This window comes from Melozone crissalis, unplaced genomic scaffold (genome assembly GCF_028551555.1).
Source record: "Melozone crissalis strain CALT ecotype California unplaced genomic scaffold, PUWL_Pcris_2 ptg000026l_1, whole genome shotgun sequence".
Lineage (NCBI taxonomy): Eukaryota > Metazoa > Chordata > Aves > Passeriformes > Passerellidae > Melozone > Melozone crissalis.
The window spans coordinates 3986194-3999238 of NW_026535804.1; the positions used below are offsets into that span (position 1 = coordinate 3986194).

General features: G+C 50.0%; 1 protein-coding gene across 3 annotated transcripts in view; it reads left to right on the plus strand.

Annotated features, from left to right (window-relative positions):
* TMEM94 (transmembrane protein 94) overlaps window positions 1-11517 on the plus strand; it is a 53202-nt gene extending 41685 nt beyond the window's left edge. For 2 of the 3 annotated variants that reach the window (XM_054278617.1, XM_054278616.1), the window contains 10 exons: window positions 1681-1789; window positions 2304-2493; window positions 3290-3367; window positions 4154-4239; window positions 4680-4761; window positions 5614-5768; window positions 6040-6134; window positions 7188-7281; window positions 7498-7668; window positions 8504-11273. In XM_054278617.1, coding sequence (XP_054134592.1) covers window positions 1681-1789; window positions 2304-2493; window positions 3290-3367; window positions 4154-4239; window positions 4680-4761; window positions 5614-5768; window positions 6040-6134; window positions 7188-7281; window positions 7498-7668; window positions 8504-8576 — 1133 coding nt within the window. In that variant the 3' untranslated portion in view covers window positions 8577-11273. Of the gene's footprint in view, window positions 1-1680; window positions 1790-2303; window positions 2494-3289; window positions 3368-4153; window positions 4240-4679; window positions 4762-5613; window positions 5769-6039; window positions 6135-7187; window positions 7282-7497; window positions 7669-8503 lie in introns of all 3 variants that reach the window. The other variant, XM_054278618.1, reaches the window with a different exon arrangement.
* The last annotated feature ends 1528 nt before the right edge of the window (window positions 11518-13045 follow it).

Sequence of the window (13045 nt, forward strand, 5' to 3'; positions counted from 1 at the left end):
CAGTTCCTTGGTCTGGCTCATCCAAGTGTGGACATGGAAGGGAAGGGGATACATTCCAGAAATTTAGAAGGACTTATTGATATTAATTACCTGTGGTAGGAAGGGGACCCGGACACCAGGTGGTTCATCACAGGTCTAGTTTATTGAAGAAAGCATCAAACACTTATACAGCAAATAATAAGCTTATGAATATTCTGTAAGCCAAGCAATCTACTGGTTAAACTATACCATGAACTCTTCCTCATTCCTTAGGGGTTACATCTCTCTTTTCTCATGTCTCTTTCACTGTTTGTTATCCTACTACAGCTAGGCCCAAGGACGCACTATCAACACAGGTGCAGGACTTGGAATTAGCCACGGCTTTGTACTTTTCCAGTCTCTAGCAGCTAAATTCCCAACAATTACCCTCTGTTGCTACCTGTGGGGAGCCAGGTGTTAACTGAATTTTAGTGCAGCTGTTGTCCAGCTGCTGAATTGGGCTGAGAACCCTTTCAATTTGCATTCATAAGAGATACAAAAGCAAACATCCAAAATGCTACTGCCTTTCATTAAATAAGTGTTATCAGTGTACCAGGAGAATTTGATCTCTGCTCACAACTCTTCTATAACTTGGAAATCACTTCCCAGAAGAACGTTCCCCTGGCACTTGCTGCTGTTAACACCTTCTGCTGCTTTGCAGTTTTTGATTGCAGGAAACAGAAAGGACAAAATCTCTCTCTCTCTCTCTCTGAGGTATTACTTAAAGAAAGGGGCTGAGTGCTCAACTGGCAAATAACTGCCAAATCTCCAGTGAGTGTGGAGCATCATTATGATTTGCCATTTCAGTACCTCTGGTCACAGTTTCCAGCATGTCAATCACAGTCCAATCTGCCTTCACTCTTAGTGCCCAAATTTCCTCTCTCTGGCAGAAGTGGCAGCTCCCCTCTTGACCCAACCCCTCAGTGTGCTGCAGTCTTTGTGCAGCAGGCATTTAGTGAAGGTGTTTACAAGGGAGACTGCAGAGGGGAGGTTTGGGGGGTTTTGCCTGGAGCATTCTGGAAAATCCATGTATACACAGAGCACTGTGCATGGAGCTACAGAACTAAAATCAAATCAAACAGCAGCTTTGATTAAGAGGCCCCAGGGATGTCAGTAAACATTGATAAAGGGTAGAGGTGGTGGTGGTGGGAGTGCAGGAACAGGGGCTGGCTCTGAGTATGGCTACATGTGGCTCTGCCTTTGGAGTGGTTTGTTACATTCCCTCCCTTCCTTTAGACTTGCAGCAACACTAGTGATGTGCTGCTGGGTTTGAAGCACTGTATTTATTTTCAGTTTGAATTATTTAGGTTTATTTCATTTCTGCTGTTTTCTAACAAGAGCATTTGATGCTGAAGCTGTATTATGCACCCAGGCTACAGCTCTGGTCTGAAGGAGGTGTGCTGGAGATGCAAACCTCTGGGTCATAGTTCTGTGAACCACAGAGAATTCCTGCAGTGGCAGGTGGATAGAGCACCTGGTCTGCAGTAAATTAACTTTCTAATTGTGTGCTTTGACTGTGGATCTCAGTGTACACAGTGATGAGTATCAGATGGAGCAGCTTTAAAGGATCTGTTTGTTATCCAGATTGGAAAGAGTGTGAAACACTGCATTTCTGTGTGCACAGTGACATAACACACTATTGCTCCTTCTGTCCCTCTGCAGCCATGTGTGAGATGATCAAGATCATGCAGGAGTATGGGGAGGTGACCTGCTGCCTGGGCAGCTCTGCCAACCTTCGGAACAGCTGCCTCTTCCTGCAGAGTGACATCAGGTGGGGCAGGCTCTGTTCCTCCTGCAGCTGCCTTTGCCCCCATCATAGCAAGTACCCAGCCATGGGTCACACCATCTGTGGGCTGTGCAGGGAGGTGCTCACAATTGCTCTGTCCATTTTGTCTCCACGAGGGAGATTTGTGGGGATTGGATGGGGGTGTCTGTTTAAGGCCCTTGACACACAGAGGTATTTCCATGTCCTAAAGGAAGAAAGTCTCTTACATGCTGGACTGTTGTGCCCCAACTGCCATTACAGATCCTTTCCATTGGGTGAAAGTACCCCATGGATCAGCCAATTGACCTTGTGCCACAAACCCAAATATGTTCATTATTTCTCTGTGAATAAATGAACTCTGGGGAGTTTGGTCCTAATTTCATGTTCTAGCTCAGGCTTCTCTACCTGAGCAAGGTATACAGAGCATGGCACAGCACAGTGACCTTCCAAGCTGGCCTGCAGTGAGACAGTTTCCTTGCTGGGATGAGGCCTTTCACCAAGCCCTGTGTTGTCCTTGCAGTATAGCCCTGGACCCTCTGTACCCATCCCGCTGCTCCTGGGAGACCTTTGGCTATGCCACCAGCACCACCCTGAGCGATGGCTCTGAGGAGCTGACCCCTCTGCAGCTCTCAGGGCAGCTCAACAGCCTGCCCTGCTCCATGTCCTTCCGCCAGGAGGAGAGCACCAGCATCATCAGGCTCATAGAGCAGGTGAGCCCAGCAATCCCCAGAGCCAGGAGCTCACACTGGCATCGTGCTCCAGGTGCCCACAGTGCTGCCAGCAGGAGCTTGGCTTGTGTCCCCTGTGTCACAATAGGACACGAAATGAGTGACACACACAAGCTGGAATGTCCAAGGTAAAAAGAGTGTAGTTTATTTCTGAACTCCAGTATTTACAGACTTTCAAAAGTGACCATAGATTGGAGGATGAAGTTGCCACCTCTCTAGCCACACTTGTCAAACCAACAGTCCATCAAATTTCTCCTCCTACAGAAAGGAATTCCAAACAATCATTATTTACATGAAAAGTGTGTGAGAAATTCCCTTACAAAAATGTAAAAATCAGAAGGCTTAGAAGAACAGGGTGACACTCCTGGCCTTTGTCCAGGAAGCACAAGAGGGAGAATCTTCCTGCCTGGCCCTCCTGGTCCAAGGTGTAGGGAATGGATTGGAAATGGTGCCTTATGGCAATAGAACATGAATATTGTTCATCTGGATGAAGTATAATCTTGCAGAGATCCCTAGCCAGGCAACAATGCAGTGTTAAGGAGAAGCAAAACCCCAGAAAAGCCGGGAGTTTAAACAAATTTACCCCTTGGCTAAATCCTGCCTTTCCTTCAGAACCTCTCCATGTGGGCAGGAGACCGTCCCTCTTTGCTTTCAGAGTGTCCAGATGCTGTCCCCTCCCACTTCCCCTGCAGGCCACATGTCCTGTCCCTGCCTGCAGTGACTGCTCCTGGCTGGAGCTGCTCCCAGCAGGGCTCTGAGGGCTTGTGCTTCCTTCCAGGCCAGGCACGCAACCTATGGCATCCGCAAGTGTTTCCTCTTCCTGCTGCAGTGCCAGCTGACCTTGGTTGTCATTCAGGTGAGTCCTGGCCTGGCTGGGGACAGTGTTTAGCTCAGAGGACAGGGGGCTCACAGGGGGCTCATTTCAGTAAGGCAGAGAGAGCTAATGCATCCACAAGCAGCTTTTTGGAGCTGGGGGGCTGCCTTTAGTGCTGCTGCTGATTGTTTAGGGCTCTGATTGCTCATTCTTTCACTTGCTAATGTTGGTGATTTCCATTTTTTAATCATCTGAATGTATTAAATGTGCCACTAATTTATTTTTATTTCTGCCCTGTACCTGTGCAAGAGACATTGGTTAGTGGTATCTGTGTTTTGGCCAAGTTCAAATCAATGCCATTTGCCTATGTGAAGAGAAGTGTGCACTTTCGGCTAAATTGCTACAGGAAATAACAGAAAAAGGTCTTGAGTTAAATCTTCCATTTAATTACTCAGTTGCAGACAGAGTTTAGCTCAGAGGACAGGGGGCTCACTTGGAATTGGGTGGCTGCAGTGGGACAGCCTCGAGGGAGGAACGTGGCCTTCAGTCAGGTTTGCACAGTGTGTGTGGGGAAGTCACAGATGGAGGCTTGGTGATCTCAGCCTGTGCTGCCCCTTCTCCCTGATCCTCGTACATTTACCTTCAAATCCTTTTTCCCTGGAGAAAAGCATCCCCTGCAGCTCCTGCCACAGGAACTTATGGAGGGGCTGTGCAGTGGCAGCCCAGTGACCAGTTCACCCCAGTGTTTCAGGGAAGGCAGCAGCATTTTGGGTGACAAGTCTGTCCTAGCACTGCTCATGCTCTTCACTCTGGGTTGTTTCTGTCCAGTTCCTCTCCTGCCTGGTGCAGCTGCCCCCCATCCTCAGTACCACAGACATCGTGTGGCTCTCCTGTTTCTGCTACCCACTGCTCAGGTGAGTCTGCCAGGTGAATCTCCTCCCACTCCCCCCAGGGTGCACAGAGCCTCCCTCAGCCTCAGTGTGTCCATGCTGAGAGAAAGCTGACTTCACCCACAGCATGCTGAGAAGGGTGCAGGGATTATCCCAGGCACCTGCTTTGATAAAGTGCTTGGAAACAGTGACAGGAGCATTTGTGTGCTGCTGTGTTCAGCCCTGCCTGGTGTGATGGAAGGTCTGGGGTGTCGGGTAGAGGCCAAGGTACCACAGGTGGTTTTTTTCTCACTTCTCTCTCTGTCTCTACCTGCCATCAATAACACCTTTTACAGCATATGTAAAGATAAGTGCCAATGCTTCAAGCAGTCTGAGTAGGTTATTTGGGTTCAAATGTTAGATAAAAGCATAATACCTCTGGTGCCTGAACACATTACTGAGACACTTAACTTACCTTTCTCCAGTATCTCACTCCTGGGCAAGCCTCCCCACAGCTCCATCATGACCATGGCAACAGGAAAAAACTTGACTTCCATTCCCAAGAAGGTAGGTGGCCCCTCAGATTTAAATTGTCCACATATTTTTCTCTTCAGTTTTGGCCCAGTGTTGGTGGGAGGCCATAGCTGAGGCCCTGTGCTGTGGTGGTGTTCACAGGGGTCCCAGGATGAGGGAAGAGACCAGGGTCTGACTCCATGTTTTAGAAGGCTGGTTTATTATTTTATATATATACATATATATATATATATATATATATAATTAATATAATATAATATAATATAATATAATATAATATAATATAACTGTATAATATATATTATATATAACTATATAATATATATAACTATATAATATATATAAAAATAATATATATATAACATAAATAGTTTTAATATAATATACAGATATATATTATATTAAAACTATACTAAAAGGATAGAAGAAAGGATTTCATCAGAAGGCTTGCAAGGAAAGGAGAGAATGGAATAAATAACAAAAGCTTGTGTCTGTCAGAGAGTCCGAGACAGCTGGGCTGTGATTGGCCATTAATTAGAAACAATCAACATGGACCAACCATGGATCCACCTGTTGCATTCCACAGCAGCAGATAACCATTGTTTACATTTTGTTTCTGAGGCCTCTTGGCTTCTCAGGAGAAAAAACCCTAAGGAAAGAATTTTTCATAAAATGTGTTTGTGACACTGCTTCCTAGCTTGTTCAGTGAATTGATCCCTGGCAGGAGCCAGGGAGGGAATTTCCTGTTCCAGCATGCCTGAGGCAGATCCTCAGTGCAGCATCTCATCTGCACTGCAGCTTGTCTTTTGCAGCCTCTGATGGTCATGGGGAGGAGGTTGTACCAGTGACATGCCAATGTCATCCTCCTTCCTTTCCCTTTTCCAGACTCAGCACTACTTCCTGCTCTGCTTCCTGCTGAAGTTCAGCCTGACCATCTGCTCCTGCCTCATCTGCTTTGGGTTCACCCTGCACGAGTCCTGCAAAGGGGTGAACACAACCAGCCTCAACCTCACAGCCTGCTCCTCCATCATGCTGCACAGGTGAGGAACTGGGCCTGCCACACATCCCCACTGCTCCTGCCCTTTCCAGGGAGGACTGATTCCAGTCCTCTAACAAGCTTCAGCCTCTTCCATGACCCACCAGGGCTGTAGCCTTGACAGCTACATCACTGCCCCTGTCACCTCCTTGTCACCACCAGGACAGCCTGAGCTCACCCACAGATTGCTCAGCTGTTGAAGGAGGACAGTTCCTGGTGGGAACAGGTCAGTTAAGTGCCCACTGTTGACTCTCCTGTGTCCTCTCATTCACTAGCAATGCTTATGGTGCTCCTGACTGGTTTGGGACATTTTCCAATGCTCTCCTGGTAGCCCAGAAGCTCACAGCTGGCCTGATTGTTTTGCACACAGGTAAGTCCAGAACCCCATTCTCTGCTCTGGGGGAAAGCTTGCATCCTCTGTCTCTTTCTTTGCCCCCTATGCCAGAGCACAAACTCCCTGATAGAAGCAGACACTGCAGTGGCCTCACAGCACAGGCACAGATCCCCCTGTCTCACTAAACATTACCCTGGCAGATTGAAGACAACACCCTCATCAGCCTCATGATTCTGCTTCCTACCAGTCTGGTGAAGCGTTGGTTCTGTCCAGTCTCATCCCTTTTGCCTTCTGGAAAGTTAGTACCAGCACGGGAAGCTCTCCAAAAATATTCCCTCCTTCAAAAATGTTTATATCCCTGTGGCTGTTCTGTGAAATAACCCACTGCCTTCCCACAAAGGGGACTGATGCAGCTGTGACTGTTTGGGAGCTGGAAGCCTTTTTAAACCCTCTGGAGGGGTGTGGGGCCAGCTTCTGGCTGACCCTCATCACCTGCACCCATTGCCTGGCAGGGTGGGTCCTGGAGGGTCTCAGTTCACTGTCCCTTGTGTCCCACGGTGCTGGGCTGAGCACTGTGTGTTGACATGTGCAGGTGTCCAGTCCAACAGAAATGCTTCCTGATTGGATCTCCATCTTTGGAGAGAGTGGGTTGCTGTGCTTTTGTGTCCCTCAGACCACCAAGGCAAGGCAGGGATGCTTTGCCTGGCAGCTGAGCCAATACTGGGTCCTGTACAGACAGCCCTGGCTCTCTGGCTAAATCTCCCTCTGGGCTGGAGCTTTCCTCTGTTGCAGCCCTGGAACAAGGGCACACCCACCCCTGTCCCACTCCCGAGACCTTTGCCTGCTCTGTTTCAGCTCCCAGGCTGTGAACCAACCTCCCAGCGAGCAGTGGTGTGCAGTACAACTGCACTGCCCCAGTGCATTCCAGGGGCTTGGAATTGCTGTGAGGAGCCTGCTCTGAGAGAGCCCCACATGATCAGCTGGTTCCAGGGACATGAGCCCCATATCCCTTAGAAGTAGCAGGTGTTGATGTACCCTGTGAAGTGCTGTACCTGTGTGTGATGCTGGATAATCCCCTTTTGTCTGCAGTGTTCATATCCATCACCCACGTGCATCGCACCAAGCCCCTGTGGAAGAAGAGCCCCCTGTCCAACCGCTGGTGGACGCTCACTGTGGCTGTTGTGTGAGTACCCACAGCCCCTGGGAAGGGGCTCCAGGCCCACTTCAGCACCAGTTTCTTGGTGCTGAGGAGAATCAAGTACATGGCATTTGATCTCCACTGCTGAACTGGTGAAGGGTCTCTGGTGTGAGCATTTCATCAGGGCCTGAATCCTGCTCTGCAGATCCTGGGAATCTTGTCAGGTGTGCTGAGATTTGCTGTGTCTGTTCTTAATTTTAGAGTGCTGGGGCAAGTGGCACAGACTGTGCTGGACCTGAAACTCTGGGAAAACCTCAACTCTTCTTTGACCTTTAGCCACGTCTCCATCTCTCCGGTCGCGTGGCTCCTGGGTTTTCTTTCCTTGGTCCTTGTGGTTATCATCAATGAGATTGTCAAGCTGCATGAAATCAGGTATGGGGGTTGTAGGGAGGATGAGGAGAAAGTGCTGAAGCTTCCCTCCAGCCTGGCCTTGAGCTGCAAAAAATAATGATGCCCAGGGAACAGGGTGGGGACCAAAAAGGAAAAGCTGACTGCATTGTGTAAATCACCTGGCTGTTGTGTGCAGGCCCACGCTCCACCTCCCAGGGAGGAACCCCAGGGGAGGAAGGAGGGTCACAGAAGTGCAGTGGCAGTGATTGGGAGCAGGAAGGGAGAACAAAATTTCCTTATCTCAGACCAAAGGGAGGGAGACAGCCAAGGTCTATCCAACACCAGTGTGGAACTGGGGAGGGCTGCTCGCTCCATCTTGTCCCATGAGGACAGAGAGGCATTGAATCACAGCAGAGGAAATGTGCCTCCACACAGAGCCTGGACTGTGGGACTGGTTTGCAGGGGAAGTGGCTGAAGCCAAGAATGAGTAGCAGGCAGTGACTGGCTGTTCTTCCCAGCACAGGGAGCAGCCAGGGCTGGAGTCAACACTGATGAACATTGATTCAGGAAATGGGCTGGGGCGGAAAAGCAGGGATTACAGGGAACCCTGATGGGGATGGAGACACCATCTCAGTTCCTGCAAAGGGTTTCTGGACCTTTCTGTGCTGTGTCTGGTGTTCCTGGAGATGGGATTCAGCTGCATGGGGTGGGACTGAGACCATGGGTTGCTCTCTGGATTTGATTCCCCTCCCAGGCTACCACAGGGCCCAGGCCAGGGGCTTCCCTGCTTCTTGGGGCTAGCAGCTCAGGAATGGCAGTGGAACAGTTTTACCTTTCACCCCTCTGCATACTGACAGTCTTCTTTCTTCTTCTCCAGGGTCCGTGTCCGTTACCAAAAGAGGCAGAAGTTGCAGTTTGAAACCAAGTTGGGGATGAATTCGCCATTTTAAAAACACCCAGCTCAAGTTCCCTGGGGCCAGGGCCAAACAGCCACTGGGAGAGTGGCTGCACCAAAGGCTCAGGGAATTTTCCATCACACATGCAAACCAGACAGCCTCCTGGCAAAACTACACCTGCACCTTCCCAGGGCCCAGGCAGGGATCCCCCCACAGGTATGCAGCCCCCTCCCAGCCTACCAGGTACCCTCACAGGAACCTGCAAGCTCTGGTGCCTGTTCAGGCTGCTCTTCCTTTATTTATTTATTACTGGAGGTATTTGTTAGTATCATGGCGATGCTAAAATGAAGTGGCTCCTTTCCTCTTTGTGAGCAGATGGGTTTCCTGGGCCTGGCAGGAGAATCTGGCACCAGTAGGGCTGCTGAAGCAGGAGATCTCTATTGAATCCCGTTTTGGTTTTTCACTTCAGCCCGTTCTCCGTGTGTGCATGCCTGTGCATGCCCTCCCACCTCCCTGCGCTGTGTCCGGGGCAAAGGAGCCTTCCCTCTTGCAGTCCCGAGTGCTGGGAGCTCTCATTCCCGAGGGGACAGTGGGAACAGGCCAGCCCTGCCCTCTAGTGTCGCTGTCACGGCCGTGTGCTGGCTGTGTCGGCAGCGGGATGAGGCAGGGCTTTGGGCACAGCCGCCTGTGATCCGGTGCCGAGGGAGGGCAGCTCTGCCTGCCTGCGGGGAGCCAGCACGGCTCAGCTTCCTGCAGCCCTCTTGAACCAGCTTTTATGTTCTTTAACAGCCCCCAGAGAGGTTTTGTAGCTCTTCTCCTGTTTGTGATCCGAGCTGCTGTTCTGCTTCAGTAATGTGCCTGCTTGAGACAAGCACAGCTCGAGATAAAGCCTGAGCCCTGACTGTCCTGCCTTAGAGGGAGGGGATGTCTTTCCAGGCAGGATATCTGCAACTTGCAGTTGTGACTAATACAGAGCTGGTGAATGGCTCCTTTTCCAATCCCTGGATTGTGCTGCATCCAGTTCTGGCTCCCCAAGGCACAGGGAACCCCGCCCAATCATGTCTGTCTGTGATAGTGCTGGGAAGTCTCTCCCCTCTGTGCTGATGGCTTCACACAGAACCACAGAATGCTTTGGGTTGGAAGGGGCCTTAAAGCTTTATCTTGTTCCACCCCCTGCCATGGGCACCCTGCCATGGGCAGGGACACCTTCCTCTATCCCAGGGTGCTCCAAGCCCTGTCCAGCCTGACCTGTAACAGTTCCAGGGATGGGGCAGCCACAGCCTCCCTGGGCAACATCTGCTCAGTGTTTTTCTGGAGGTCTCTTCGTTTGCCTGGAGGGACCCTCCCCTGAGGGCTCTGCCAAACCCTGATCTGCCCCAGTGCAGCACACAAGCTCCTGAGCTCTGACCAGACCCCATCTGTACTGGGAGCACTGGTCCTGCTGTGGGCTGACAGCCAAGGCCCACACAGGAGCACACAGGCTTGGCTCCCAGAATATTTGCAGGTCATGGAGACACTGACTCTAATTCTAAACACTGACTAAAGCTGGTAAATCCTGGCCCTGGTTTTGGCCCCAACATTTAACACTACAGTATTTGGCTGTTACTTCCTCTTTGGTACCTGAGATTACCAAGTGGGAGCTGATCCCTCCTGGGCAGGCAGGGAGCTGGCTGGAACCCCCAAGCTCTGCCCTGCTGCTCCACCTTGTCTTCCTCACTTTTCAGCATAACCAGAGAGCACAGACATGGCTGAGTGTCTCTAAGCAATACCCTCACCCTGCTGTGGGGCTGGCAGAGGAGCAGAGCTGGGTACAGCCAAGCCCTGAGCTCTGGGGACACACTGAGGGTGCTGGAGGGGCAGCTGGGGCTGTTCCAAGCCCGGGACCCGGTTCCTGCAGCTGCGGGTGGATGTAGAGATGCCATGCTGGCAGGATGGCACAGGACAGGGAGGCAGCAGCGCCCTGGGGAAGCACAGGGCTCTCAGGGCTCCTCCCCTGCACCATAGCAGTGTCTGCCCACCTTTGCCAGCCAGGCTGGACTGTGCCCTCACTGCCCTGGCACCTGCAGGGCTCAGGGAGAACAAGCTGCACCTTTCTCAGCCTCAATTCACTGAATGCCAGCTCCAGATCTGTGACACCTGGCCCCTGAGAAATCAGCTTTCCTTCCCCATGCCAGGGTGGGATCACAAGTGGGGTATGATCTCTGTGGCCAAGCTGAGCTGGGGTCAGAGCAGCACAGAGCTGCTCGCTGCTGTCCCAGCTGTGCCCCCACCCACACCTCAGCTCTTGTCCTGTGCCATGAACTGCTGTGGGTGTTGAAAAGCAGCAGATTCCAGGGCTTCCTGCTGGCCACACCTTCCTCTAGAGAAGGCACCTTCAAGATTTCCTCCTCTGGGTGATCACAAATGTTTATTTTCCTGCATCCTCCTTCCCCAGCTAGATTGGAGGGAGCTAAAGTGTATGAATGGAGCCTTTAGGATGGTCTTGCCAGTGCCACCCTTCCCTCAGCCATTGAAGTGTCTAAGGGTCAGAGTGCATGGCTTCAGAAGGAAATTTCCTACATCAAGATGTTTTTAAATGCTGTATATTTTATATTAAATTTTTTGGGATGTATGTAAAAATATTTCATTTGTATTAAAACTTGTAAATTGTATAAAAAAGGAAAAAAAAAAAGAAACAAACCCAGACCCACAAGCATCCAGTATATGAATGGCAATAAATGATTGTCTTGGATAACACACCCAAGAGTTGGGAACGAGTTTGCACCCAGCAAAGGAAGGAGGTAAAAATGTCTGTGGCTGCTGGGGTCACAGGGTGTGATTTTCCTGTTTTAGGGACACAGCCAGAGCTTGATGCTCCTGGGATCCAGTTCTGGCCTTTTTCCCAGTTTCTGCTCAGCTTTGGGCAAATCTGTCCATCTCTGAAAGCCTCTTCCTACAAAGTTTGGTTTCCTGGATCCCAGGCACTGCTTCAGTCGAGGCTGGAGGCACAGTGTGAATCCCTCTGGGTGGGTGAGAGATTGGGGGCAGCTGGAAAAGGCACTGGGGTGACAGTGGCCACACTCTGAGCAGTGCCTGGCACATGGGGATGGTGGAGGTGGCACATGGGCAGAGCTGGGCACTGGGACACTGGGACACCAGCGCTGTCACCATGTTACTGTCGTGATAGTGAGACTCACACTGAACATTAACCCCACTGGGCATGACTGGGACTCACCAGGGGAGAATATCTGAGGAACCTGGAGCACTCAGGGGACAGAATAAAGCTGATCTTCAATGGACTTCACGCAGCAGGAGACAAGTTTGTCCCATTTCACACAAAGCAAACAACTAGGCAAAACTATAAAAAGGGTAAAATATGCCCCACTGTTTAATAGAATTTAGTCTTAATGGATGTTAGTGGAAAACAAAACACATGATTAACACAAACAGAGCAGATGGTTTAAAATCTGTTGTCAGTCTGGTGATTACATGGGCTATTTTTTCCCCTCACTGTCTCGCTGCACGGAGCAGGTGCAGCTGGGGTCAGTTAGTCCCAGTGCAGTGTACATAACTTACACACCATACAGTAGCTTCAAAATAGAGATCTAGAGCTCAAAAAATAGGCATTCTTCTGCAAAATCAAATGTTTAGTTCCCTTATTGACAATGAGAGCAGCGTTGTGCTGCCCTCAGGTGGCTCAGACAGCGGCAGCTCCACCCCAGTGTCCTCTTATCCCTGACCCAAGACTTGCAGTTCTGGTTAGTAAATATATAGAATAAATCACATTTAAAATATATACATTGGCCTTTAAAAAAAAACATTTACAGTTTATCAACATTGGAAAAAAAAAACCAACTGGGCTTGTCCCAAGTTGACTCGTGAGAGTAAAAATCAGTTTTAAAAGGTTTCTGTGAACCTCTTTATAAAGTGCCACTGGTTGTAGCTATTTGAAATCATCATGTCCATAATGTGGCACTCAGACACAGGCAGTGGATGCACTCAGTGTGGGACAGAAATCAGAGCCAGGGAAGAAGTGTCTTACCTGCCTCACACTGACCTCAAGTCCCAAACAACAATGGGATTTTACGTTTTTTTGGGGCTTATTGTCTTTGCTTTTCAGCCCAGAAACCAGGCTGGCACCTCTTGCCTGGCATAGCTGCCCTCAGGAGCAGAGACCCTCAGGAATGCTCAGGTGGGCTTTGCCCCCCTTCCATCCAACAGCACAAGGGGCTGCAGACAGTCCAGTCCAGCTGCAAACTCCCAACAGGACTGGGAAGCAGCTGCCTTCTCAGCCTCCTTCTCCCTCTCTGGTTTGGATTTGCATTGGTGATTTTTATTTTTTTTTTTAAAGAAAAGGGAAATGCGTGGAATTTTCTTTCCCTTTGTTTGGAATTTTTGTAGCAAATGGCACTTCAGCACAATCTTCGGTTCCCTTCTGGTGCTCTGATGCTTTCATTTGCTTGGCATGCCGAGCGCGAGCCAAGTTCGGGGCTCTTGAACATATTTAGCCATGCACTAGTGAGCAGATCCTGCGAGAGAAATCT